Source organism: Dermochelys coriacea, chromosome 21 (genome assembly GCF_009764565.3).
Source record: "Dermochelys coriacea isolate rDerCor1 chromosome 21, rDerCor1.pri.v4, whole genome shotgun sequence".
NCBI classification, from domain to species: domain Eukaryota; kingdom Metazoa; phylum Chordata; order Testudines; family Dermochelyidae; genus Dermochelys; species Dermochelys coriacea.
In genome coordinates this window covers 12,926,383-12,954,288 of record NC_050088.1, presented here as the reverse complement: position 1 = coordinate 12,954,288, position 27,906 = coordinate 12,926,383, and the positions used below count along the sequence as shown (strand labels likewise).

The following is a 27,906-nucleotide window of genomic DNA, read 5'->3' as shown; positions in this document are numbered from 1 at the left end:
TCCTGTTTTCTCAGGTTTTGAAGCATGCTGTAAACTATGGAGTTTTGTTTTTAAAAGAAAAACTTTCCCATTTTTGCTCTGCAGAACTTTGTTGGGGAAACTTTTTTCTTCATCTAAACCAATGGTGAACACAAATGCACATTCATGTTGTTTAGGGAATGTTGTTCCTAGAGCTCTGAGCATTCCTGTTATCAGTGCTTGTGTATGGGGACAAATCAAGTCACAACCATACAAAGCGTTTGCCAAACTGAGGAGGGGAAAACCATCCTGCTTCCCAGTGCCTGTGTGATGAGAAGCCATATTGTCGCATCTTTTTCTGGGTGTTTTTTTAAATTATTTTTCACATCATGTTCTTCTCAATTAGGGCGCAAGTAAGCAGCAACTTAAGGGGTGTAGTTATGCCAAGTACTCAACCTTGGGTGTATTGGTGTGTACCATAAATCAGCCAAAAAAAAGTGGATGTCCAATGTAGCCGCTAAAAAGCATGAGTTCTTATTAAAAAGTTGTAAAACTTTTTATTTCCCATAACTAATACTCACTATACATGCTTTACATTTTGAAACAACTGTACAAATATTTATTCTCACAGTATCCCTATAGGCAACGAATAGCATTACCCCCTTTTTGTACATAGGGAAATGGAGGCACAGTGGTGATGTAACTTGCCTAAGGTCACAGGAGGCCAGCGGCAGAGCTACGATTGAAGTGAGGAGTCCTTGTGCTCAAAACTGGTTGGTCATGCTGCCGTCAACTTTTTTTAAACGTTAAGTGGGTTTTAATTCTTCAGTTGGCTTTGGAAATTGTCACTTAGGCCTTGTCTACACAGGGGGATTGACTGGAATAAGCTGTTCCGAAATAGCTCCCCATGTGGACACGCTCTTCTAGAATAAGCCACTTGATGCTGGAATAATCACTGTGCTTATTCCACAATAAATATTCCAGTCAGTTTTCGTGCATAGACAAGGCCTTACCTTAGCAAGCAGTTAGCAGCTGACATTGACAACATATGGTCTTATTTCAGAGTAGCAGCCGGTTAGTCTGTATTCGCAAAAAGAAAAGGAGGACTTGTGGCACCTTAGAGACTAACACATTTATTTGAGCATAAGCTGAAGTGAAATACAGCTCACTTCAGCTTATGCTCAAATAAATGTTAGTCTCTAAGGTGCCACAAGTACTCCTTTTCTTTATATGGTCTTATGTTTGGCTGTTATCTAAACTCTTTTGGTTGAAAAGGTTGCTGTGCAAACTATAAGGCAGGGATAAGACTTGTTTTGTGTAGCCTTGAGTTGTCTAAAGCTATATTTTAAACCTTTACCTTGACTTTTGATGATCCAATGTAGGTTTCCACAGATATGGAAGCAGGAACTGAAACCCCGCAACTGAGATCCAGAGTACTAACAAACTTACAATGATTTCTGCTTTTGTGGAAACAGGTACTGGATCTTCAGATATATAAGGTAAGGATTTAAAATACTGTATAAACTCTTATTTTAACTCTTTTTTTTTTTTCTTTTCTTTTTTTTGCAAATTTGACCTCTTTTTTTCTACAGAAAAAATCAAAAAAGCCACCAAGATGAGAGAATTTAACAATTTTTTTTTAATCTTGGCTGTTCACCATGACTAAGGTTTCAGATTTGTCACTGCATTTTTATTAAAAATTAGAGCAGTCATAGTAAATTTAGTAAAAGTCAAGGATTTTGTGCTGATTGATTAAAAAATTTTGTGACAAATGAAATTCAGCTGTACCTTGCTATAATCATAGGCCAGCATCCTTCTCCTCTGCTCCTGCCTCCATGCCCTGACAACCCACAGCAGCACCCTCTGCCCTGGCACTAAACACTAATCCTGGCATGGTGAAAGGGGATGGCCCAAATGGGAGGGGAGGTTGTGTTGGAGAGTGAGTGAGCCTGACCACGCTCACCCCAGATGACAGCAGTTCTCATCCCATGGGTCTAGGTCTGGGAGTTGAGTTTGAGCCCAACCTGCACTCACTCCAGGCATGGGCAGCAGTGAGTGTTGCTGCAACTCCATATGTCAGGCCACGGTACCACTCACTCAAATTTCTGGCCGTACCCCTGCTGTGTGGTGAGTGTGGGGCTGGCTTACTCTCTGACACTACCTCTTGTCTGGACCAATGGGGTGTGACCCACCTAGAGCCTTCCCACATTGAAATCACTGAGAAAGAAGTTATGGTGTCCATGACATTCTCACCCCTTTGACAAATCTTTAAGCATGACCTATGAAATCAATAGGGTCTTAGTCCATCTTCGACAGGTCCATATAACAAACTACAACCACATTTGACACTAAATAGCCCTAACTGACCCTCACTGGCAATTTCAGCAGCAAGGGCAAGGATTTCAGTGGGCAATGATGATGAGCTCTCCTTTCACACTTAGAGATGGCCCCTTTGGGTCGGGGCAAGCAGTGAGGTGCAAGCAGCCAAGGAGGAATAAGGGAACTCCCAGTATCTCAGCCTGATCACTGGGTCAATAGCATCTAGAGCTGTCTAACAGGAATTCTTCCTGAGCACTACATGTTCTTTCACACTAAAATGGCCCATCAGACTCAATGACAAGGAAATTTTTTTTTTTTTACTGTAACTTGCAAAATGGGTTATAGTCACACAATGGTTAAATTGGCTGGGATCTATTTTAATGATTTATGGCACATTTGAGTACCCCAAAACCCAGCAGTAATTCTTATTCAGGAGAATAATACTGTGATTATTCCATTGAACAAATCCTGAGTTCATATTTTGATCACTCTTTCCAAATCTTGTGCTGATGAAAAATACCAACTAAAGACCTTCCTCTTTGGACCTTTTTTTGAGGAGGAGCTTGTATTAATAGAACTAGGCTTTTCAGTGAAGGCTAAGGGAACTCGGGGTGCTACTTTCATTGAAACTAAAGGAAGTAAGCACTCAACTCAATTAGGCACCTTTGAATATCCCAGGCTGAAGGAATGATTTATCACCCCAGGTAGTCTTGTTGCCATTCTGAGTCTGGTTGTACCTTAGCATGTGGTATTTATCCTTTTGGTCTTTCACTTCACCATCTCCCAAAAGCTGCTGTTAGACAGATTCTCGAGTATAGGAACAACAATATGAATCAACTCCTATAAGTCTCATTGCTTATAAGAATTGTATTTTGCTCTTCCTCATGAAAGCATCTAAGGGGAGCCTAAGAACATGCAAAAGGTAGGCTTGGGAGAGGAAGAAATGAATTTTATGGCTCAGGATAATGAGGAGATAGAGCCTTTGTCATTGGTTCAACCATTGTTAATGGAAGCAGTTATTCCCTGAAAGGTGTTCAGTGGCCTATTGATATCTGTTTGATCATACACAGTGCAGGTGCAGTGTAATGACCACTTAAAAGTAAAAAGCAAGATGGAGCACCTGGGAACCCGATCCTGCATTCATAGAATATCAGAGTTGGAAGGGACCTCAGGAGGTCATTTAGTCTCAACCCCTGCTCAAAGCAGGACCAATCCCCAACTAAATCATCCCAGCCAGGGCTTTGTCAAGCCTGACCTTAAAAACTTCTAAGGAAGGAGATTCCACCACCTCCCTAGGTAACACATTCCAGTGCTTCACCACCCTCCTAGTGAAAAAGTTTTTCCTAATATCCAACCTAAACCTCCCCCACTGTAACTTGAGACCATTATTCCTTGTTCTGTCATCTGCTACCACTGAGAACAGTCTAGATCCATCCTCTTTGGAACCCCCTTTCAGGTAGTTGAAAGCAGCTATCAGATCCCCCCCTCATTCTTCTCTTTTGCAGACTAAATAATCCCAGTTCCCTCAGCCTCTCCTCATAAGTCACGTGTTCCATCCTCTGATCATTTTTGTTGCCCTCCGTGGGACACTTTCCAATTTTCCCACATCTTTCTTATAGTGTGGGGCCCAAAACTGGACGCAGTACTCCAGATGAGGCCTCACTAATCTCAAATAGGGGAATGATCACATCCCTCGATCCGCTGGCAATGCCCCTATTTTATACAGCCCAAAATGCTGTTGGCATTCTTGGCAAGAAGGACACACTGTTGACTCATATCCAGCTTCTCGTCCACTGTAACCCGTAGGTCCTTTTCTGCAGTACTGCTGCCTAGCCATTCGAACCCTAGTCTGTAGCAGCACATGGGAGTCTTCCATCCTAAGTGCAGGACTCTGCACTTGTCCTTGTTGAACCTCATCAGATTTCTTTTGGCCCAATCCTCTAATTTGTCTAGGTCCCTCTGTATCTTATCCCTACCCTCCAGCGTATCTACCACTTCTCCCACTGGCATTAGTGAATGCTGCTACACAGCAGCCACACTACTATGATTCTATGAACGCCAGGCAAGATTAAAGATAAAGGTACATGGCAGTCTAGGTGTTCTTCATCCAGACTAGTGTGCTTGGGCCTCAGATGAGTAGGTGTTAAAAAGTCTTCAGCCCTGTCCACGACAGTTAGCTCTGGTTTAACGCATTTCTAACATGCAATTTTATAGACATATAATCTCAGGCACTTTGAAAATTGAGACAAAAGCATCTGTCCCAAAATGTTAATCTGAGGTCAGGTCTACACAACAAAATCTTGATGGCATAGCTGTGCTGGTCAGGGATTTGATGAGGAGTGATTTGTTACCAACATAGCTGTGCTGGCAAAAGCCCCTAGTGTAGACGCAGTTACACTGGCAAACTGAATTCTTGCTGATTATAAATTATTTTCCTCAAGGGGGCTGGAATAAGCTATACTAGCAAAAGGGCAGTTCTGCTGTTATAAACTGGATCCTCACTAAGAGGGCTTTGCTGGTATAATCTACCAGTGTAGTTATACCATTAGAGTGCTGCTAGTATAGACATAACCTAGGAGTAACCCACAAAATACCTGCTCTTGTCTTTAAAAAAGATTTTGAAGCATATTTAACCCATTAAGGTGTTCTCTTTCAGCACACACAGTTTCTTTGAAATCAGTGGAGTTAGTTGAGAGCTGAATTTGACCCACTATCTTTAAGAGAATTTCCTTGCCTTGAACATGTTCTAGAACCACGTTGAGTTGAAAGAGGACCCTTTGAAATCCCTGTCTAGTACATATTTCTTGTGTCATGGATTTAAGAGTTAGTTTACACAACCAAATCATAGGGTAACATTTGATGCTACAGTTAGAGATTAATGGACTGACTATGGGAGGTGTTCATTGCCTCATTTTCCACTGAAATTATTTGAAACTGAATGCTCTGAATCTTTGAAAAATCAGGCACCTTAATATTTATACTTGACAAATATTGCAGATTTAAAGTCAAATTTTTCCCTGCTATAAGCAGGCACAGATTTTCTTTGAAATCAGTGGAGTTAGATGAGGGCTGAATTTGGCCCATTATCCTTAAGTGAATCTGCTTGCCTTCAGCAATGTCTTAGATCCTTAATAAACTTGTAATGTTCAGTAGTTTTTTTTGTTAAATATACGCCACTTGCTTTCATACTTGAAATTACATGTTAAAGAGATTTCTGTAATGGAAAATTCTTTTAATGGTAGAAAGTGGATTGTGCCATTGACCAAAATAGTTTTCATTTTAAAATACTGCCGATTCCAGATGAATTAATAGTATTCAAATAGCTGGTGATAGATATTGCAAAGCTTGAAGTCACTGTAGTGTGAAGAAAGCTAAAGCTGCTGTATTAGGTCTTGCCCTTCAGAGATCACTTTAAACATTCTCGTTTTGCTATCTTCAAACTGGTGTGAAGTGTCTAGATAAACACAAAGAATGGAGGCTAACTGAGAACAGAAATACAATATGCCCAAATATTTAAGAATACTAATGATATTTTGGGGCATAAATGGAATTAGATGTTTAACGATAGTGATGCTTGCTTGTGTGGAAAGAGCTGCACTGATTGCTATGAGTCAGGAGAAATCCCCCACCACACTCCCCCCCCCTTAGAGCACATACACAGATATCTAGAGTTTTTTGCCTTTCTGGGAATATTCAGAGGCTCCATTATTAGGAGAAAGTAGGAATATATTCCCTGCAATGCGCACACATCTCTTCCAGTTTTTTTTTCTATTTCTGTATGGAATGTAAAATAAGACTGTCTGGAGACTCATTTAATACATAGGCCCAACCAGATAAGGTTAAGCTAAAGTTTTTTTGCCTTGGCTCTGACAGCTGCATGTAGTGTGTGTGTGTGTGCCCCAGTCACTTGGAGGGATGTGGAGATCGGAGGAGCCTTTGATATCTGCCTTGCAGTCCTTTAAACCTCCTATTGTATGACACATTAGGCAGTGTGGCCTGGTACACAGTGTACCCGACTGGGTAGCCCAGAGACCTGGGTTCTGGTTGTAGCTTGCTGCTTACCTTCTGTGTAACGTTGAGCAAATGTGTTCACCTCTGTACCTCCCACCCATTTTTTTCTGTTTCAATAGTAAAATCTTTGGACCAAAAAGTCATTTGCCTAGTGTCAAGTACAGTCTGGGTTGAGCCTCAGGGTACTATTATACAAATAACAGGAAAAGACCATCTGACCCAATATACGTTCCCTTTTGCATTATATGGGAGTATGATAACTTATGGGGATAGAAGTGAGTTGCTGGTTTCCCCATTTTCTGTATCAAAAGGGTCTCTTTTCTAGTCCTGTTCCTTTTCTAGGTTTTTTTTTTTTCCCAAACTCAGGAATTTCAGTTGTGCTGCTAAATTTTTAATGAAAATATACCCAGCACATCAAATAACAATTGGTTATATTGTACGAAAAGGGGATTGAATTTAACTTTATCATTAATTAAATTACTTTTGGTTCCATCCTGTGTGTTAACAAAGATGTACCATGCCAATGGTCAGGAGAACTTTTAGCAGTCACAATGTTGTTTTCTGGGTGCAGAAAAAACTGTTTTTGTGGACTCCCTCTTTGTTTCTCTGAAGCTTAAATTTAATCGTTATTTTTAACCTAATTAACAAGATCCTCTATGTTTTAGCACTTTTGAGGGTCTCATCTGCTTTATGTTGAAAGGTGAGTCAGTTTTTTAACTTCATATGTTAGGCTGATTGGGTTTAGATAACCCTTCAGGCTAAGGATCCTGGCTAAGCAAGCTGGAAAAGCAGAAATGAATTACCTAATACAGAGGCTCTTACTAATCACGTTAAACATATGAGATAATGTACATTGGGGGAAGAACAGAAACAGTGAAGTTGTTTTAAGAGATGACTAGACTTCATGGCAAACTGAGGATATTTGTAGGAACAAAAAGTCTTAGCCAAAATGCATATCTTGCTGGGCTCATCTTGATCTTAAACACCACTTGCTCATGAAGTAACATTTATGGACAATAAGATAGATCATTTGAGTCTTTTGTTGCGACAAATGTCTGTGTTCATTTTTCTGCCATCTTTTTATTAATTAGTGAAAAGTCTGTCCTAATTATCACCTTCTGAAGTCAGGCTTCTTTTCTTCCAACTGCAGCAGAGCCTTGCCGCTAAGTGCTCACTTTGTTCAACTCCGCTTCTTTCCGTAGCTTCCACTTATGGGCTGAAGGCTCAAAGAAGAAGGAAATGGGTGCGATGAGATAACAGGTTCCAGCAAAGAAAAAGGAGCAGGCATATGTCTGAGTGTAGTCATACAGCCAACCTGCAATGGATGAGGGTTCAGTTATTAAAGCTGCTGGACTTTCCCACATATTATTAAACCCTGGAAGGTTTACTAACATTGAAAACTGAAATGAGCTATGACTCAACTTCATTGAGAAAATACTGAACCATAATGCGTACAAAGAGAAAAAGAGTACTTGTGGCACCTTAGAGACTAACAAATTTATTTGAACATAAGCTTTCGTGAGCTACAGCTCACTTCATTGGATGCATTCCAGACATTCCAATGTTCAGTATTAGATTACATCTATTAGCATTATGCCTACTGCAGTTTTGTTTTATTTGTACAACCCTAAATCAATCTGAGTCTACTGAATCATCATTTGAATATGTAACTAAAACTAAGTGGAATGTGGTGTGTATTAACGAAAGAGGTTTTTAAAATAGAGAATACTTTTAAATAGGACTAACTAGTTTTTTCCACAGGTGGGGAAAAAAAACATTTAACTTGGTAAAAGTCACTGCTGGTGAATACATGACATCCTTGTGTTGCCACTGTTCAAGCTATGTCTGCATGTGCTGCAGTCACACCTCCGATTGCAGTGTAGACAAACACTTGGATATACAAGGCATGTTGACATGAAGACTTGATGAGCCAGATCCATGGAAGCCAGTGGAGTTACCCCAGTTCAGGATATGGCCCAGAACATCAGAGGTTCTAAAACTAGTCTCCAATCTGGAAGAAATATGTAACAGCCCCTACTTTTCCTTAGCCACATGGCTGTTTTAATCGGTGGTTCTGTCTGTGTGGGGAGAGCCTAGACAGTAACAGAAAAATAATTTCTCAAATTTAGATGTGAATGAAAATATGAAGAGGGGGAAAAATCATTTTTAAATGTAATTAAGGCTTTTAATGGCCATGTTAAGAGATGAAGGCTTATAGCCACTTATGAGCCAGTAGTTGCATCTCACTAACTGCTGCTCTGAACTCAAGTTAAATAATTGGGATATTTCAATTCCCTCCATCATCACTTCACTACAGTGACAGCTAGTCTCATTTTCTCAGGGATATTGTTTGGGCCCTTCCTGAACTTGTAGGTTTTAAATAAAGTATCTGTAATCTAATTGGATGAGGTAAATGCTTTATTTCACAGGATGTTTGCTGTGTTTTTGATTGGTGGAAAGAAAAGGAGTACTTGTGGCACCTTAGACTCTCAAATAAATTTGAGTCTCTAAGGTGTCACAAGTACTCCTTTTCTTTCTGCAGATACAGATTAACATGGCTGCTGCTCTGAAACCTGTTAGATGGGTGGGTTACTTAAGCTCTGTAATCACAGGATTAAGATGTCCAGAATGAAATGATACGAGCTCCAGTTTTTAAACCCATTATGTGTAGAGCTTACTGAAAAATACCCTCCTAACATAAAGGAAAGAACACGCATTCATGTTTTTCCTTCAACTCAGCTATTTTCAAAATCATCAGTAGGGGGTGCCTGCCTACCACCTCTATCCAGCTGGCATTACTGTACATTCTGCAGCCCACACACCTGAGAGACTTTGATCATAGAGAGCTATCTTAATGGCTTCTCTTTTTTCTTGCTGGCTGGAGAAAGCAGATTGCAGGTAACCACTCAGTGTTACAGAAAGATTAGGCTATGAACTGGAGAGAAACTAAAGGGGATGCAAAGTTTCCTGTGGAAATCTAGAAAAGCATCTTTGCTGTAAACGTAAGTAGTGCTGATAAATCCTTCCTCTGTAACTTAACACTCTAACCCCTCATAGCATATGCCTTTGCTCTATGTTTAAGTATAGCTATCATTCCTTTTATCACTAGTCATGGAGCTGGAGGTGCCTGCTATGCTCTTTTTCTGCAAATTACCTCTTTGCTTTGAATCGTAACTGTTTTTTGTTAAAAGCATGGTAGTTGGTTTGTATTGTTCCTGTGAAGCGTAACATGATTCTCTTCCTATGCTTGTTATGCCTCTAAGAATCAGCCTGTTTTGTTCTCCTGTGTTATCTTTAATTTCGTTTCTAGAATGTCAGAAGTTTTCACCGCTTAAACAGGTGTCCCTTGGATGATGAGCAGGTAAGTGGTCCCTACTTGCTGATGTGGCTTCAGACTTTTTAGCTCTGGGTGTTCAGCCACTGCTTTTGATTTTGGACCTAGAAGTAAGAATTGGGAAACAAGTCTTTCAGGTAAGTAGCTCTTTTTCTAGTATTTGTTTTGATAATTTCTTTGTTGTGTAGAATGTGTTTGTGTACGGTGTATATTGTACTAGGAGTAGAAAATGTTGTGAGTTTATGGAAATTTTTAAATTAACCTTAACTTCAGTACTGTAGATAAGTTCGGAATAATTCATTTAATCTCCGTCAAAGGAAGAGAAACCATAGAACCATCTTTAATAGCGGTAACAAGCCTCATTCATTTTCACCAGAATTAACTTTCAGTGTGAAGTGCAAGGAGCAAATTTAAGCTTATGCAGCCTTAGGTGGCTTGATTTCAGGGGAAAAATCTTGGATCATAGGATTGTACCCTGAACATACAATCATGTGCTTGATCCTATAGAAAGAAAATCAGGGTTGGAAGGGGCCTCAGGAGGTCATCTAGTCCAACCTCCTGCTCAAAGCAGGACCAAGCCCCAATTTTTGCCCCAGATCCCTAAATGGCCTCCTCAAGGATTGAACACTCAACCCTGGGTTTAGCAGGCCAAAGCTCAAACCACTGAGCTATCTTCCCTTCCCCTTTATGGGACAAACTGGCGCACACAGTTGAGGGGGCTGGAAAAATTAGATTGCTTCATTCCTCTGCCTGGTTCCCTCTCCCTCCTATTGCTGGCCCTTTCCCATCTCAGCTGTATTGCCAGGACTTGGACGGCCAGGACCTGCCAGACAAATACGAATAGCCTACACCCTCCTCACGCGCTCCCCTGCCCCCCAAAATAAACTATTAATGGTTAGTTTAATAAAAAAAATTCTATTGTTAGAAATAAAGGAGATCTCACCAATTAGTGGATATATGTTACAAGCAGCTGAAAGTGCAATCGCCATGTATGATGCATAGACAAAAGAAAATACAAAGTGAAGTAATTCACAACATAGGGTGCTTTAGGCAGACTTGGAAAGAAGCAGATCATTGGGTGGGGATACATACAAGGAACAAGATAGATTGCCTAATGCCATTCACTCACTGGTATTTGACCTGGCAGTTTTATCCATACACACTAGCCTGGGGATAGCTGAAGATGCTGATCCCACATCCAGATATGAAGGTAAGGTGAAAGGTTCAGTGAAGGACAGGCTTTGCTTTGGGCAGAGGTTCATGAAACATGCCAATTCCCCCTCAATTCAAGTGGATAAAGAAATATGACTTGAATAAAAATATTCAATATAGCACCCAAAATGTGCCCCACACTATATATAGAATAAGATGCTATTTTGTGGGAGGGGAGGGGGAAGGCTTATATTTGAGCCTACGTAAGCTGTTTAGCAGAGAAGATTTTGAATCCTTAGTCAAGTCAGGAGATGACAACTGGAACCACTTCGGTCCCCTCTGCTCTATGCAAAGCATTGCAAATATAGCACCTACCCCTCATGCTGCTGGGACCACGTTGTCACCTCTTCAGATCCCTTCAGCATCAAGTTAAACTGAAAACAGTTTGAGTCTGGTAAAGTCATAGTTTTTGACTCTTCTTTAGATGCATACAGTTCTTCCCCTGAAGGGAGGGTCAGAGCTAAAAAAATGCTCTGTGCTTTACCACCATTAACTCATTCACGTGCAAGTTACAGCTTTTGTTAGGAATTAGTTTTATCTTTTGAAGAAAAATATCTTAACTACCTTTCACCTTGGCTCTCAAATGTTTCCTAGTAAGTACTTTGATGCTAGAGAAGAACTAAGTATCTTCTATCTATTGCTTATGTTACCTGCTATTGGAGGTCCAGCGATGGCTGCTATTCCAGCAAAGAATGAGGCAAATCCTAAAGAACTGTGGAGTCTGGGGACACCTACAAGATCTACCTGTTCATGGAACCAGAAATAATAATTATACCTCTACCCTGATATAACACAGCCTTCGGGAGACAAATCTCACCATGTTATAGGTGAGACCGCATTATATCGAACTTGCTTTGGCCCCCCCTTGTTCCCTGACCGCCTCTGTCTCATCACCCCCAGGACCCCTACCCAACCCCCTAGCTGGAGCTGGGCTGCTCTGCTTCCACTGCTGCTGGCAAGTGAGGTGGGATCCCTTCCTTCAAGCCCCCTCCCCTGAGCGACACAGCTGGGGCAAGGGAAGCAGAGCAGGCTGCACCTGGCACCTGCTAATCCCCCAGGCCACTGTGGGACCCCCAAAAGTCCCCCCCACAGCTCCTGCCTCCCAGACCCTGGAGAGGTGGGCGGAGAGCCCCTGACCACCCTCTTAACGTGCTGCTCTGAGCAGCATGTCGGAGCTTTACTGTGCTGTATGTGAACCCGCGTTATATCAGGTTGCATTAGAGGTGTACTTTATATAATGTAGACACATTAGAATGAAAAGTTTCTCTGGGGAGTCTCCTCTTCACTCTGTTAAAGTTTGAAAAGTTTGTCCATACAGAATTAAACCCAAAATTGACATTAGGATGCTTGATGCATTTCTAGCCCTTGGCTGTACAAACATTTTGAAATTAATAATCTTTGTCTTTGAAGATAATTTTAAAACTCACTCTCTTCTGGGATGTGATGCTGCATTTTCATGTAGCTATATACCTTTACAAATCTTGTGCAATGTTATACTGCAGTTTGCCTTAACTGGTCATAAGCATTCATAGAATCATAGACTAAGGCCAAAAGGGACCATTATGATGGTCTAGTCTGACCTCCTGCATAGTGCAGGCCCTTCACCTTACCAATATTGATTTAGGTTACAAATGAACTAAGTTTAGTGTTCTTATGGTCTTTACTGGACAGAGTGCAATACCCAAGTTGGAACAATGGCATTGAGAGACAGGACTTGGGAAGCAAAGTGATTGCATTAGGTCACTGGAAATACATTGAAGTGCCCAATACTGTGCCTCTGTGTCTGGCCTGCAAATGACTGTGTAATCCTAAAACCAGTAAACTAACAAGGTCCCCAGTGGTTTGATATTGAGAGTTCTGAGCCCACAACCCTCAGGCTGAAATCTGTGGCAGCTGTGGGTGCTCAGAACTCTTCTGAATCAAGCCACAGGATTTCAGGTGTTTGAGAGATTCAACTGGAAGTGCAAAGCATTACTGTATTACCTCTTGATGAGATCCTTTACTCACCAGTACAGGGAGCAGCAGAGCCAGGTATCCACCACAGAATATGGCAAAGCTTATGGTGTAGACCATAAGTAATGGGAAGGATGTGGCAAGAGGACCCAGCAGGTTAGTGATGCCACACAGAATAAGGTAAGTCTTATGGTAATGATACTTCTTGATCCAGTTCTGATCAGCAATCCAACCAGAAAGCAATTGGCTGACTGTCTCTGTAATCCCTAGAGAGAAACAGAAAATCCTTGTGAAAGCTCTAGCCAAATCTTTTAGAAATTGTTCAGGAGTGGTTTTGTGCTCTTGATTCTTCATAATCTACAAAAGCATTTGCCTGAAGTGTTTGTCAAGAAAATTCTGCTTATATTTTACATTTAGGATACGACATCAAAAGAGATGAGGATGGGATTCTTAAATGTATGTGTTTTTTTTTTTTTTTTTCCATTCAGTGCATGGTAAGCATCCAGTAGGTATCTGGAGTTGAGAGAGGCTGCTCTGTTAATTAAATTAAGGGGTGAGAGAGTTACAGTAAACCTGACATGTACAAAGACATCCAGCAAAATCAGAGATGACCAAACCCCACCTTAATCCATCATGAAGCAAAAACAGGCATAAATTGAACACTTTTTTAAAAGGGCAGGGCCACTTTTAATAAAATTATCTTCTGGATATATTAATGAACTAGTCTCAAATTCAGGAAAGTGCTGATTACCACTGACTATTCATTACCTGTATTCCTGCCAGTGTCATCTGCAAATTAACCATTGTGTTCTTAATCTATATCAGTTGCCTCTTTAGCAAAAATAGCCCCTAAATAACATTCCAAGGATGTTGATTTCACTTTAAACTTTCTTTGTACAAAGAAAGGGCTCTTTAATGATTGAGAGTGAAGCTACTTTCCTTAATGTTATCTTACTTGCATGTTTCAAAGTTTAATATCTTCACTCACACCACAAACTAGAAAAGTTTGATTTTTGAGGTAGACAGCCTTCATGCACAACAGCTGTACTTAAGAGGCAGGCCTGTAAAATTCTTTGTTTGCATTTATGTAACAGTTGGAGAGGTCACAATGGCACACTACAAAGTGTTTCACAACAGAAGCCAGGATTGGCCGACTGCAACACTTTTTTTGATCTTGGGGTTATTTTTTTTTCCTACTCTGTATCACTGTGTAAATATAAATATATTTTTAAAATGGTTAGACTTGCCTACCAGCCACTGAAATGAGGTAAGAGGCATCCATGCTGTCTATGCCCAAGGTTTTGGCTCTTGCTGCCAGGTGAAAGGTGGGAATGAAGTAGGCCAGTTGGCTGAACAAAAATGACCAGGCAAAAATACAGAAGAAGGGATCTTTCAGCAGTGAGAAATCAAGAAGAGGCTGCCTGCTGGGAACTGGCCATAAGTGGGAATTCCATTCCTTTTGCAGTGGAAGGTTGTTATAGCCGCAGTCCCTGTCACTAGCTCCATCAGGAGAGTAGCGGTTGGAGGTTTCTCTCTCAGGCCCTTCCAGACCAGCAGGATCACTAGTTCCAGTGAACTCTAACGTTCCAGCTGACTGGAGCCTGTTTGTGACAGTGGAATCTTGCATAGGAGAATCCAGTCTAGTATTAAACTGTGTTTCTGTGGTACTGATTTCATCTAGGTGGCTTGTAAGAGTTCCTGGATGTTTACTTTGTGTTAATGATCCACTGTCTACATTTCTACCAGAAAAGTCCTGGAGATTCTTGATGATAATAGGTCGCAGTAACATACTAGAAGGCACAAGGTTTAACGTGATCCCTCCAAAGATCAGTAGGGTACCTGAGAGAAGAGAGGGGGAAGGAAGATAAGTAGTTTTTCTCCCCACCATAATGCTGTGATCAATACACTCAAACATTTTATGTTTAGCATTGGCTCTTTTTCATTCTGAACACATGGAATTATCTGCTTCAAGAAAAACAGTATTTGTCTTGCATCAGTCTTTCTGTGAGACTTCTTCCCAAGGTGAAGTCACCTTCCTGCTTGTGAATAACCTGTTATGTCAAACAGAGAAAGCAGACTCTAGCTGGGAAGCAGATAGCTACTCTCCATCCCATTGCCTGCCTAATAAATTAAGACAAGGGGAAGGAAAGAACTAAATATGTTTAAAGGTTTTTTTTTTCTCCTCCTCTACTATTCTTAGTTTGTCTCATTTGGCAGACTCCACAATGAGCAGCGAAAGTACAACATTGCAAGAAAGTTTAGCAAATGAGAAAGGAATTTAGAGTCACCGTTTAACACCAATGTAACTTCAGTGACTAATTACATTTTGGAAGAAGGATATCTTAAAGATTTAAGAAGACCGGAGTTGCCATTCCTGAGATGTCAAAGTAGCTCAGCTCCTTTATCAGAAGGTGCCAAAAAACAACAACCCCACAATCTTTAAAACAACAATCCCTTCTAGGTCACCTTGAGTGATAGTTACCTGCTGCTGATGGTGAAATGTGGAAAAAGTAAAACCGATTTACCTTGCCAACCATAAAAATCTATCAGAAGTTGAGTGAAAGGTGCTAGTACAAATGTCAATCCCATTCCTGAGCGTGCAATTGCATTGGATAGAGCCAGTCTCTTTTTAAAGTACCTGGCAGTCATCACAGCAGCTGCTTGATACAAGCAAGCAAAGCCCAGCCCTGAAATAGAAGAAAGAAGGTCAGTGCCCAAGCAGTGACTCTTGTGGAGTGGAATTTTCATCTCATGCAAGTGAGGAGCAGAACTTTTAATTCAAGACCTATCCTCAATGAGTCACCTCAACTAACAGCTGTATTGTAAAGATAAGAGTCCTTGTTATATGTGGCAGGAGAGTGGATGTGACGCACACAAGGAAATGCCCAAGCTGTGCCTGTTTAGAAACAATGAAGAGTAGCAGGGATTGGTGACTGGCAAGGCTCCCCAAGGTGTGTGGGGCAAAATCCTGGCCCTAGTAATAAGGATTTCACCCATGGTGTTTTAAAAAGCCAAGCTTTGCTACACGTAGGGGATTTAAAAATAAAACCCTGAACTTCACACAGTGGCTGTAGTAAGTCAAAAAAACTGTCATTAGGCATTCCTGAATGTAAAGCCTGCAGGGAAGAAATTGTCTTCTTTTTGCAGCCTTTGGGTGATACACTAATATCAATAGGATAATCAAGCAGCCACATCGATTAACAGTTGTCTGGATCTGCTGATACGCTTTTGTAAATGCTTTCATCACTTAGGAAAGTGGCAAAAAGGCAGCTAGAGCGAAACTTGTGAGCTGTAAGAAGTTACTCACCCAATAGCAGTCCCATAGACACACAGGAAGGAGATACTAGTGGCCTGTGTGCTGATCAGACAACCACTGCTAACTAGGCCTGCCCCAATGATGGAGGTCAGCTGGTCCCCCAGCTTCCCACAGGCTATAGTGACCAGTGGACCTGGAAGATAAGTCAGTAGTGAGGTAAGTAGTTGGAGGATCTAGAGAAAAAAACATGTAAAAATAGCTCAAGGTACATCATCTAGGATAGTATTCTTGATATTCTCTGATCCTGCTCTGAGAATTTCATCAGAGCTGCAAGGAGTGCTCATGCTATGATCTATGAAGTAGGATAGTGGAGAGAAAGGTAATCAAGTCTCCTGTTTGGAGATGGTCAGGAAGGATTTCCTTAACCTGCCTCCTTTAGACAGCATTGCTCAGTTAAATTGGTGGATTATTTAGTGGTGGGAGAGAGACTACTTTACTTTGAAAGACTAGGTATTAGAGGTAGGACGCTGTGCTAAATGGATCAGTTTAGCATAGCCAATCCTGTACAGAGAAGCACAGTAACTTGTCAAAGGCTGCGTTTATGCAAACCCTCTTCTTTAAAGATTTCCCTGTGCTACCACCACCAGTTCAGCTCCCCTAGAGTGCTGGTGTAGACAAGAGCACTTCCTCATAGTCAGCCAAGGGTCACAGCCCTTCAGATGGAAGTCTTCAAAGAACAGGTATGATAGTACTACTGATAGCTTCTTTTAGTGCTATTGAACCCTGCTTTGGAGTGATTGCCGTCTAGCCCTGGAAGGTTGTTCAGCATCCAAGCCCAATTAATTTTTGGACTCTCTAGGAGTGCCAACAAATGTGCCAATTGCACTAGTTTGTCATGTAGACACTATGAGTTTGGCAGGTCATTTAATGTCAGCTATTTAGTGCGATCAAATGGGCGTAAAATTCAAAGACTGTAGACCGGCCTCTGCTACTTTCTGAACTTGCGTATCCCTGCTGACCTGCTGAGAAGCGGAGAGAGGACATGATGGAGCCAATCCAACTGATTTGTTCTGAAGAGCCTCCCACCTCTTCTTGAAAGACCACAAAGAAAATTCCAAAGGTTTTCAGCATTCCCATCACAAGCACATTTACCTAAACCCAAAGCAGATACAAGTGAAATGCTGCACATAGTTGGAAATAGATTCCTGGCCACAATATTCTCTCCCTGTTCCTCAGGGCTGTGATGAATCTTTACGTATTGGGAGAAAAGCTGATAAGTTAGTCAGGAAAAAAATCCCCTTTCCTCCCCTATATATATTTATTTATATTAGCTAAGCCTCCAAGGTAGGGAGCCTTATATTACCCATATTTCAGAACATCACAGCTCAAAACAGCAATGGTATGAATAGGAGCCAGGCATCCTGATTCAAGCGTGTTCAGTATATTCTACTACCTGCTTATTTACCAGTCAGCTATTGGAAAAAGAAAATTAGGCAGCATGGCTGTGTGTGTACACACACACACACACACACACACACACACACACACACACACACACACACACACACACTCTCCCCCCCGCCCCCCCATTATTGCAAGTAGGTGCAATATTGGGATGGGACAGTGTTGCTGCTTTCTAAGCCATCTAGTAGCATTGCTTAGTGGCAGAAGTTTGGACATTTGTCTGGTAGGATTGTGAGAGAGACTTTCAGTGACTAGGTCTCAGTGGTGCCCACATTCTAACTGGAGCAAAGCCTACACAATATGGGCATTTGTCCAACAAGAGACCAGAATGGCATTGCACTTGAGATGTGTTTAAAAATTCAGATTCCTTTGAACTCTATTTGGCATATTTCTGTAACTAGTTCTTATAAAAACTAGAGACTGAAAAAAATCTTAACACTTATTGTCAGTAATTTAATAAGTACTGGGGTGTTTTTTAATTCTTGGAAATCTCACTAGTCATTGACAGATCAGAACTGATTGGCTTTTTGGCATGAGCATTGGAAAGATTTCCCAGTCAAACTGCCACGCTGCCTAATTTTCTTTTTCAGTAGCTGACTGGTAAATAAGCAGGTAGTAGAATATACTGAACACACTTGAGTCAGGATGCGTGGCTCCTATTCATACCATTGCTGTTTTGAGCTGTGATGTTCTGAAATATGGGTAATATAAGGCTCCCTACCTTGGAGGCTTAGCTAAACAAGCTTGTCAAGTGCTTTGACATCCATAGTCAAAACGTGCTTATAGAAATAACTACATGTACTACTTGATGTTAACATCCAAATTGCAGGTAAATGCGTTGTTGTTTTGCAGCCACTTAGAAATTGATTCTTGTATACAGACTGTGAGCCAGATTCCAGGGTTGGCAATTTCCTGGGAAAAACTAGTTTAGGACAGAGCTCTGGTAAATACTCCAGTGTAAACTGGGAAAAATAAAGTTGTTGTTAGAATACTAATGAAAATTACTGAAAAAAAATATAGATTGCAAAAAAAAACTTATCAAATTGCTAAATATATTGTTTACATAATATGAAAATAAATGAGTCATGACATCTATAACTACCTTGTGAAAATACCAAACCAGAATGTATACAGACAGACATTCTGAAGTTCAGTATTATGTATACTGCAGTTTTAATTTGTATTTGTACAACCTAAATTAATCTCAGAATCTTCTGCCTTATGGAACCACACTTTGAATATGTAACTAAGGTTAAGCAATGTGGTGTACATTAATGAAACAGTTTTTTAAAATAGAAAATACTCTGAACTGGGGCTAACTAGTTGGTAAAAACTGTGATTTTACTGGGTTAAAAAACAGCTCTGGTAAATGCCATCCCTGCCAGATTCTCAGCTGCTGTAAATTGGTGCAACTGCATTTACACTAGCTGAGGATCTGCAGCCTTTTTCCCCTCAGAGCCTCATGAAGGAGACCGGAGTTGGGTTCCTCTATGGTTATCAAGCTACCAGAAGTAATAGGAAAGCTGTATGATCTTTACAGTGACAATGTGTACCTCTGGAGACTTTGGGGGGTGGGGGAGGAACTGTTACAAGCAAAGAGTACCAAGTCCAACTGCTTTTTAATGAAGGACAGAGATCAGTCCTTTCTCAGAACTAGTTACCCATTTCACTGTGAGCATAATCTCTACCTGTAAAGTTAGAGACCAGTGTGCTAGACTTATTAAAGTAGGACTCCAGCCCTCCTTCGCAATGTTAGTCTCTGCCATGAACATGTTAGAATCAACCCTGTGTACATCATATGCTGGTTTTGTTGTCTAAAAAGCATTCTGTGTGATAACGCAACCTGTGACAGCATCTCTTTCCTCCAGGACTTAACTCCCGAGGGTCCCACAAAGTTCTCTCTACTTACCAGAAAGAAGTGAAGCACTATCATCCATCCCCATCCTCCATCAGGAGTTATGGGTTGCTGTTCCTCCTCCTCCTCCTTCATTGCTGTTGGCTGATTCTCTGCCCCCTTCCTTTCTCCTGAAAATGAGAATTTCAGGAAATAGTCACATTTCACCTTACTGACCAGGCTCTTTTAGGTAAACAAAGACTCAAAATTCACTTTGCAGGATTGACCTACTTTAAAAACAAAAGCTGATACTTGCTTCCATCTATCCTTCCTCCTGTTCACCAGCCTCTGCTGCTGCTACCATGGGAGACAATATTTTGCATTTGGTCAGATCACAAGTAGCCTTTTAAAGCTGGTCAGGCATTGTTACACCTTTGGGAAAGAGGCACTTAGGTTTGCACAGTCACACTGTGGCAGCGCTGGAGATGGAACTCGGGTCTTCTAACTCCCACCCTTTTACTCATTTCTAGACTGTAGCTGTCCCCAAGTAAAGAAGACTCCTGCAGGTTCAGGTAAGTTTCCTTTGGCGTAGGTATACATAATGGAATCTGTGCCAGAACTAGGGAGCCTGCTTCACCATCTGCCCTGTGACTATACCCTGCTCAGTGCCCCTCTGAACTTCTTCCCAACCCCATTGCCTCTATGCCGTTTTATTCCTTCACCATTTATCTGTGAGGTTTCTGTCCATTACTGAGTTTGCTCTAGGAGTTTTGCCTCATAGTACAGCTGAGACCTACAAGGGGGTTAGCGGGATTGTAACCCAAAGCTTTTCTCTTACCGTCTGGATGATGCATAGCATAAGATGCTGCAAAAATAAGATTTAAGAAAAATAATCTGTCTTCATTTGTTGCGGCTAGTTACAGCCTCCTGAGTTAGTTCAAGTCTGTTCCTTAATTCCTCTCTGTACTAGGAAACACAGGGCTCATTCTTCTAAAAGAAGCCACGAAGCAAAAGGAGGCAGAGCTAGCAAAAAAAAAAAAAAAAAAGCCCCCTTAAGTGCGGGGCCTTTTGGACTTTATCCCTCCGCTCAGGAAGTAATTAGCATATTCAAGGTATTTCAGCCCCACCTCTTACCCAAGACTGAGAGTGGGGAAAATGAAGCTCTTTGCTAAAAAGTATCCTGCTTGGAGGAAATTTGATTCCTTAAAGTGCTGCCCAAAAACTGCAAGGGAAGGTTTGAGGGTGGGTATGAGGTTTTGCTTGTTAGTCACCATGCTGTCCAGTAGGTGGCATCAGTGTACAAAACCAGCTTCCAGTACAGGAGCCGCATCTGAATTTGTGTTTGTCTATCACAGCAGGTAGAGATGGGGAACCGGCGACAGAAGGATTCCCTCCCTGCTGTATATCAGGTAGCATAAGGAAGATCACATTCTTTATTTCTTAATTCACTGTTATTGAATGTTTGTATAGTCCTGACACAAGGACTGCCTAGAGACCCTTGTGAGGCATGGTGCTTGGCACCTGCCCCAATGCTTCCAGGCTAAAGCAATGTCTTCACTGCCAAAAATGGTGCGTTTTTAACTGCAGGGAAACTAACATGCATTAGCTAGCCTGCTGTAAAACCCTAGTGGAGGCAATGCACTGTAGTATTCAGATAAGGTCAACCACTGATTTTATATCAGTGGTTGATCTTATCAGAATATTCATATTTTTTTCTTATTTTTTATAATAAAAAATGTTGATGTCACTTGGTTATCTTGTAATGCTTTGTCTCCTAGGATTTTACAGTAGACTAGCTATGATATTACATGTCATACTATTAAACAAAGGAAAACATCTTTTTTGCAGTGGAGACTTATACGCAGACAGATTTGTGCTGTAAACAGGGGAGGAGAGCTCAGTGAGTGAGATTATTAATTAGCAGTGGCCACAGGTGAGACCTGCTGCCCTCATCTGCAATCCTAGGCTCTCCTGCAGTAGCTCAGGTCACTTCAGAAAGAGTGGCATAAGCTTGAGTGCAGCAGCATGGAGGTTCTTCTGGCTGTAGAGGCTCCCATTGGAAGTGGCTTAGGAAATCTGCTACATGAGAACAGAAACACAATGGGAGCAAGCTTACCAGCCCCCACAATCCTAGACTGTAGTATTCCTGTGTTACCCAATCTCCTCTATGCTCAGCCTGCCTTATTCCTCTACCTTACGCAGTTATCCACTATGCTGTGTAAAGATTCGGTGCCCCACCCTATTTTAATTGGAACACCAAAAGCTTGTGATCCCCAGCACAGAGCCTGTCAGATCTCAGATTTGGCAAAGCAGCCTCAACTGTTTCACTATCATTAATGTGTTTAAACCCCCTCCAAAATACCACAGCCCTCACTCAGCTAAGAGCAACATGTAGAAAGGGCAAAGAGCCTATAAACATGAAAATGAATTTAAAGAATAATTTGACAACTTACCTTACTAGCAGATAGTTGACAGCTTTTCTCAGTATGTTTTGTTTGATGGAAGGGCTGGGGAAGAGAATACAAATCTGTCTGTGTCCGCTCCTCAGCGAATGTAACTTTTCCCCTTAAGTAACTATGTAGCTAAATGTGGCACTGAACTATGTATTCATTCCAAATAAGAATGAAACTAAGAGGATCTTAATGCATCCTGGACACTTTAGGAATATACTGTACTTTCTTTGATGCATTGTTTTGCAACTATGATTGATCGCTTGAAAAATTAAACTACTGTACATTTCACTTCCTTACAAAAGACTTGAGATGAAGTATTGGTCAAAGCTATAAGGGAGAAAGACCATAATCAACAGAGCTGTAAGAGTACTACTTAGTCCCCATTGGCACTACAGGAGGTCTGAGGGTACCAAATGCAAAAGGAACAGTCAAACAGGAAGTTTGAAAAGTAGGGATCCTTTTGGCCATGTCCCTGTCAGGGATTTATTGCTCTGAGATTTAGGACTAACGGTTGCACCATTTTCTGGCTAAGAATCACTGGGTCTAGTATTGTCTATTGATGTTGACATTATCCACTCCGAGGCCACCACTACCTGTCTATCAGTACTAAAGAGAAACTAAAGCCACCTTTCTTATACTGATTTAAAATCATGCAGCAAAGATGTGTACCTCCATGGTTTCAGTAATTGGGACACAGTCAGGTCAAATTTGGCCTCAAATATGGGTTTTGTAAGTAAATACATAAAACGTTTCCATTTGAACACTAAGGGAGGGGCTTTTAAAACAATGTTTCCCCTGCAGCGTTTGCAGTTTTAACAGTATCATTAGAGGCTAAAGTGTGAGACTCCTGATGTGAAATAGACAGCTTGGCAAATCCATTTCCAGTGTCAAAACAGTAACCCAAGAAGCAAAACCCCGTAAGTAGTGAAGTTTAAATTTAAAACTTCAGTTTTAAAACGAAGACATTTGTAAGAGACAAGGAAACTTTATAAAATGTATGTATTTTTAGTCAATGGGATTAAAGGTGTCTACAAAGAATCTTAATGGAGCTTGGCTCTTTCTTTGATGTATACATGCAAGCTGCATGAGTAAACTTTTTTCTGCTTGTTTACCTTAGAAAAAAAAATCAGAGCTTGCCTGATGTTTTTGAGACATTGGGAAGTCCAAGGGGTCTTTATTGTAAGATGACCACCTTAGTTGGAGGGGGAGGATGATGAATCTGTTTTTAAAAAAAAAAAAAAAAGTCTCTCTATAGTTAGTCACTGAGCTTCAGACAAACCAGCATTCAACTGAAGTTTACAGAGTCAGCTGTGTGTTTTATAATTTATTGAATTCAACAAGTAAGGCCACAGATTAGGGTATCTGATCATTACACAAGCAAGGTGAGTTAAACCACATTCCATGCTTGACAGTAAGTTCTGGGCTGTGCTGGAACCCTGACTGAAGTACAGTACCAGTTTAAATAAGGAGGGAAGCTACCACATATTTAAGATTGGCTCAAATTTAGTTCTGCAAGCACTTTCTGTATTAGATCAGCAGAGGAAATAGATCAGTCCAACAACAAGGAGTTGGTCCAAGGGTGGAAAAGAATCAAGCTGATAGATGAAAGGTCAAGATGCCATTTTGTGTACAGCCACAGTGATGCTGTCATGCTTCTGGATCATGATGTTCCTGAAATAAACAGAAACCATTGTTTAAGATAGTTATAGCTACTACAGTCCTCAAGAGTTCTCACACTGCAACTAATCTGCAGGTCACTAGCAGAGATGTAGCAGAAGTTTAGTATCTGCTGCATGCTGTCAGAAAGGAAGCACTGACTAGATCAGCATTTCTGAAATGTCACCACCAGGGGCTTTTTTTCAGCCACAGCCTTTCCCACAGGGCTGCTGGCAGGGATTGGGTCCTGCCCCCCTCTGAAGCCAGCCAGTATGTGTTCCCCACCTTCCCAGGGGCAGCAGGCTCCATCCCCCTTAACACCCTGGCCTCTGCTGCCTCCCTGGATCCCCACTATCTCCCTATCCACAGCTTCATTTGCCTCCCCCCACCCCCATCAGGGCTGAGTAAATCTGTTGTGAAAAGCAATATTTGCATGTTTAATATCACTTTTCACTGCCTCCTAGCTAACAAGGCTGCTGTTGTGAAAAGTGATGATAAACATACAAATATTACTTTTCACAGATGCAGACTTACTAGCTAGCAAGTCTGAAAAGAAAATGCAGCCAAAAAAGCAAAAGAAACAAAAAAAAAAAACCCCAAGAACATGCAAAGCACATTATTTCTTTCTTTTCTGTTTAGGTCCAGTAAAGAATACAGACAGCTGTACATGGTTTTTCCACAGACTGAATAATAAAAATACCTATATACGTAAATTACTACAATTTGGACATGTATACGTACATGATGATTGTTTTTCCTAATGCTAATTAGGAATTTTAGGAAAAGTCATAGCAGCCACCAGCAAGAGTTGGTGGCCACACTGAGGCCACCAAAAAAATTGTTGCCAAGATCCCTGGACTAGATCCTGCACACACAGGACTAGGACTTCGTTTTCCATCTCTGCCTACTCTGAAAACGTTTGGGCTCAAATCTTCCCACCTAACTCCAACACCTCCACATACTCCAAAAGCTTGAAGTAGGGGAGATTCCTAGGAATCAGGTCTCCCTTTTGTGAAAAGTTTTCAGGAGGATTAAAATAGGATCATAAGGTCTAAGTAGCCATTATAAACATGATGCAGGAATGACTAATAGGTAGCATTGTATCCTTATATCTGGCAGCAGCCTCTCTGCTTTTTGAAGCATGCAGCGTATATAGAAACAAGGTTACATTCACCAGTGCTAGGTCCCCAATTTTAATAAGTAATCCACATTCAAGCTCCAGAGAAAGGCAAGAATGGCCTTCCTAGAGTTGCTGCCATATGTGCCACTGGCGGTGAAGCTTTCTAGCCTTATATCTGTCATTGTAATCAGGGGCATGTGAGCAGAACTTGAAGTGAAGGAGGCTGTTCTAAAGATCTAATATTCCCAGAGCTCCTAATGATAGGATACAGGGCAAACCAAAAAGAAAAGGGAATAATAGACATACAACTCCAGATGCTCACCCATTATCTGACTCCAGACACACAACAGGAACATCAGTAGGATCTGAAGTTAGTTTGGCTGCCTGCTGGGCTAGAACCGAGATCACACCTGCATGTTCATCTGAAAGGGTTCCACGACCTATAAAATACACAAATCTTTATGTAAGTTTAAAAGCCCTCATTACTTTGCAGTAATTACATAACCAGCCAGCCCAAGAATTTAGTTGAACTGTGTGCCCTAATTTAACTCATTTGTCAGGTTATCCCAATAATTGCTAAAGCATTCGAAGGAGTTTTCCCTGCCAGTGTACACCACTATGTTATCAGTACCCTTCCCAGATAAATATGGTAATCACAACTGTGATTTTGGTGGATTTACAGAGTCATATTTGCAGCATACCCTAATGTTCAGTTTCCAATGTTGCCTTATTTCAGGCAAACCCATTCTTTTAAATTTAACTCAGATAAGAGGCTAATCTTTTTATCTATAAGCCCATCAAGATACCTATGTCAACAGCAATCTTTACAATTACAATTCATTCTTGGGGTCCTCATTCCAAATCCTCATCCTTTTAATTAAATGGCCAGTGATCAGATGATCACTGTTACCAAATCAGCAACAGCTGAGTCTTGTACTTAGATAGTTGTGTGTGCTAGGACAAACTGGAACTTGGTCCATAGCACCAAGGAGCCCTAGCTACAGCAATACAAATAATTTTGTTATTGAAACAAAGGCTAGTTGTTCCCCCTATATAGATTAGTGGTTTGGTTTTTTGTTTTTTTTAAATGAGTTAGTTGGCAACCACTGGTAAAGAGAGGCAGACCGACCATGTATACTTTGATATTTCAAGTATTGGGACATGAGAAAGCAAGAATAAAACACAGGATTTTAAAGGAATAAGGAATGGAGAGTTTTTAAACAGAAACTGCAGGGATCTGCCCAATGCTGGCAGACAGAAGATGTATTTTTCTAGGGTGTATTTTAAAGCATGTACAATATTTCAACATTAAAACGTTCCTGGTACAACACAAAAGTGGAAAGGGGCACATTTTCTCAAGCAAATCAGCTGCTTTGTTACTTACAGCCAAGGTTCAGGCCCTGTGAATCTGTGCACAGGACTCCAACGATTGAGGGATTCTTCATTCTAATAAAGACAAAACCTGAGATCAGCAATTTTTAAGTATTAGAGGGGAAAGAAACAGAGAAGTCAAGACTGCAGTGTGAGCCTCACATAAATCTGAAACAATTTAAGAAGTGCCATCTTTTCAGCCCAATAACAGGATGACAGCTCCCTTTGAAAGGGTGTCAAAACAGTTCAGGGTGGAGAGAAAGCAGGAACTTCCATAACTGCAAAATGCATTGCATTATTTAGAAATGCTGATTAATTTGATGACAGCTCAGTTAGGCGCACTGGGGTAAGCTTCACTGAGACTCCCCTGTTCAGAGTGGGGGGTTTGCTTCCATCAGAGCAAGAGAGCAGAAAAGCTCAAGCATTTTTGTCAACAGGAAACCCTGCTCCATGGAAGCAGGAGAGAGAAAAAAAAAAGAGAGAGATGAGGAAGAAGAGAGGGTTCTCAATTACTGGGGAGAAAAGAGCAACACTTGCCAGTCCCGTGAAAAATTCCTACTCTCTGTACCCCATAAAATCATCATCCCCAATTCCTACCAGCCAGAAATCATTCTCACCCCACCACTCCCTCTTCATACCTACCCAGGTATGCCCATTGCAGATCCTTCCTATGCCAGTGCCCACTTACCCAATACATGCCCCCAATCCAAGGAACCCCAGTGCTCCGCCCTCCCCGCCCTAGCATCCACCCCACCCCTGGTGTCCCCAAAAACCCTCTGCCAACCCCCCCTCCCAGGACCAATCAGGTGTCACCAGCCCTCCTCCGACAGTCCCCGTTCCCCTCACCAGTGCCCCCGGCATCCCCAGGGCTCTCCCTCGCCCCTACCAATGCCCCCCTCCCCCGCCCCCAGGGCTCCCCCCACCCCAGCGTTCCCCCTCCCCCGCCAATGCACCCCGATCCCCCCCCACCCCAGCGTTCCCCCTCCCCCGCCCCCAGGGCTCCCCCGCCAATGCACCCCCGCCCCCAGGGCTCCCCGATTCCCCCCCCACCCCAGCGTTCCCCCTCCCCCAGGGCTCCCCGGTCCCCCCTCCCCCGCCAATGCACCCCCGCCCCCAGGGCTCCCCGATTCCCCCCCCACCCCAGCGTTCCCCCTCCCCCAGGGCTCCCCGGTCCCCCCTCCCCCGCCAATGCACCCCCGCCCCCAGGGCTCCCCGATTCCCCCCCCACCCCAGCGTTCCCCCTCCCCCAGGGCTCCCCGGTCCCCCCTCCCCCGCCAATGCACCCCCGCCCCCAGGGCTCCCCGGGGTCCCTGGCACGTACGTGTCCTCCAGGTGCTGCTCCAACGTCCCCTCCATGCTGCTCGGCTGCGCTGTCCCGGGGGGGGGGGTGACGGGGGGGGTCTCGGTCTCTCCCTCTTCCGCCCGCCCTTCCTGTGCAGCCCCACCCACGTGCCAGGCGCGAGCCGCGCTCCCGGACGGCGGCTCAGGAGGGCCAAACTTCCTAAGGCGCGTGCCCGGGGCTCTCAGCGCCCCCTGGCGGGGCGCCCCGCCCGTGCCCTTGGCGGGGCCCAGGGCAGCTCGAGCCAGCGCCCGGCCTCAGCCTGCCTCGTGCAAGGGGCTTCGTGCTGCTGCAGGCCCTGCGCCGGGCAGGGGGCTTGGCCTGGGCCCAGCTTCGTGCCCTGCAGGGCGCGGGGTTACCTGGGCAGCCGCTTCTCCCTCCCGAAGTGCGGCCACCTCTAGGGCGAACCCCCGGGCGGGTGTAACAGCACCCAGCAACGCCCCCCCCCCCCCCCGGCCTGGGACCCAAACCACCGAGGAGCCCCCCGGGGCCGGTCCCAGGATGCTTTTGGGTCCGACTCGCTCGGTTGGAAGGGTCGCGGCTTGGCAATACAAGAGGACGGGGGATTCGGCCTCCCAACTAACTACCCCATCCGCTGCCCGCGCGAGGGCTTCGCCTGCTGCACG

The 27,906-nt window shown here is 42.6% G+C and overlaps 2 protein-coding genes and 1 non-coding gene across 4 annotated transcripts; 1 reads left to right on the top strand and 2 right to left on the bottom strand.

Annotated features, from left to right (window-relative positions):
• The first annotated feature begins 229 nt into the window (after positions 1-229).
• On the top strand, positions 230-23,015 carry LOC119846266. Of its 2 annotated transcripts, XR_006276433.1 has the most exons (4): positions 230-731; positions 1,341-1,457; positions 19,872-19,913; positions 20,697-23,015. It is a non-coding gene; the product is annotated as an uncharacterized LOC119846266 (transcript). The 2 variants fall into 2 exon arrangements; XR_006276432.1 differs by lacking the exons at positions 230-731; positions 1,341-1,457 and having other exon boundaries at positions 19,520-19,913; positions 20,700-20,750; positions 22,605-23,015.
• Positions 6,648-20,703, bottom strand: SLC16A4 (solute carrier family 16 member 4). The gene is given in 10 exon segments (XM_038379689.2): positions 6,648-7,603; positions 11,485-11,578; positions 12,842-13,053; positions 14,039-14,626; positions 15,313-15,474; positions 16,095-16,111; positions 16,113-16,236; positions 17,063-17,195; positions 19,417-19,532; positions 20,180-20,703. Coding segments are annotated over 10 exon segments (1,614 nt in total). The 5' UTR covers positions 20,196-20,703; the 3' UTR covers positions 6,648-7,451.
• LAMTOR5 (late endosomal/lysosomal adaptor, MAPK and MTOR activator 5) lies at positions 22,576-27,447 on the bottom strand. Its single transcript, XM_038379692.2, has 4 exons — positions 27,263-27,447; positions 25,955-26,016; positions 24,893-25,010; positions 22,576-23,465 (listed from the first exon to the last, which is right to left on the bottom strand). The coding sequence occupies exons 1-4, from the start codon at positions 27,295-27,297 to the stop codon at positions 23,405-23,407; spliced, it is 276 nt and encodes a 91-aa protein (XP_038235620.1). The 5' UTR covers positions 27,298-27,447; the 3' UTR covers positions 22,576-23,404.
• Positions 27,448-27,906: the final 459 nt, after the last annotated feature.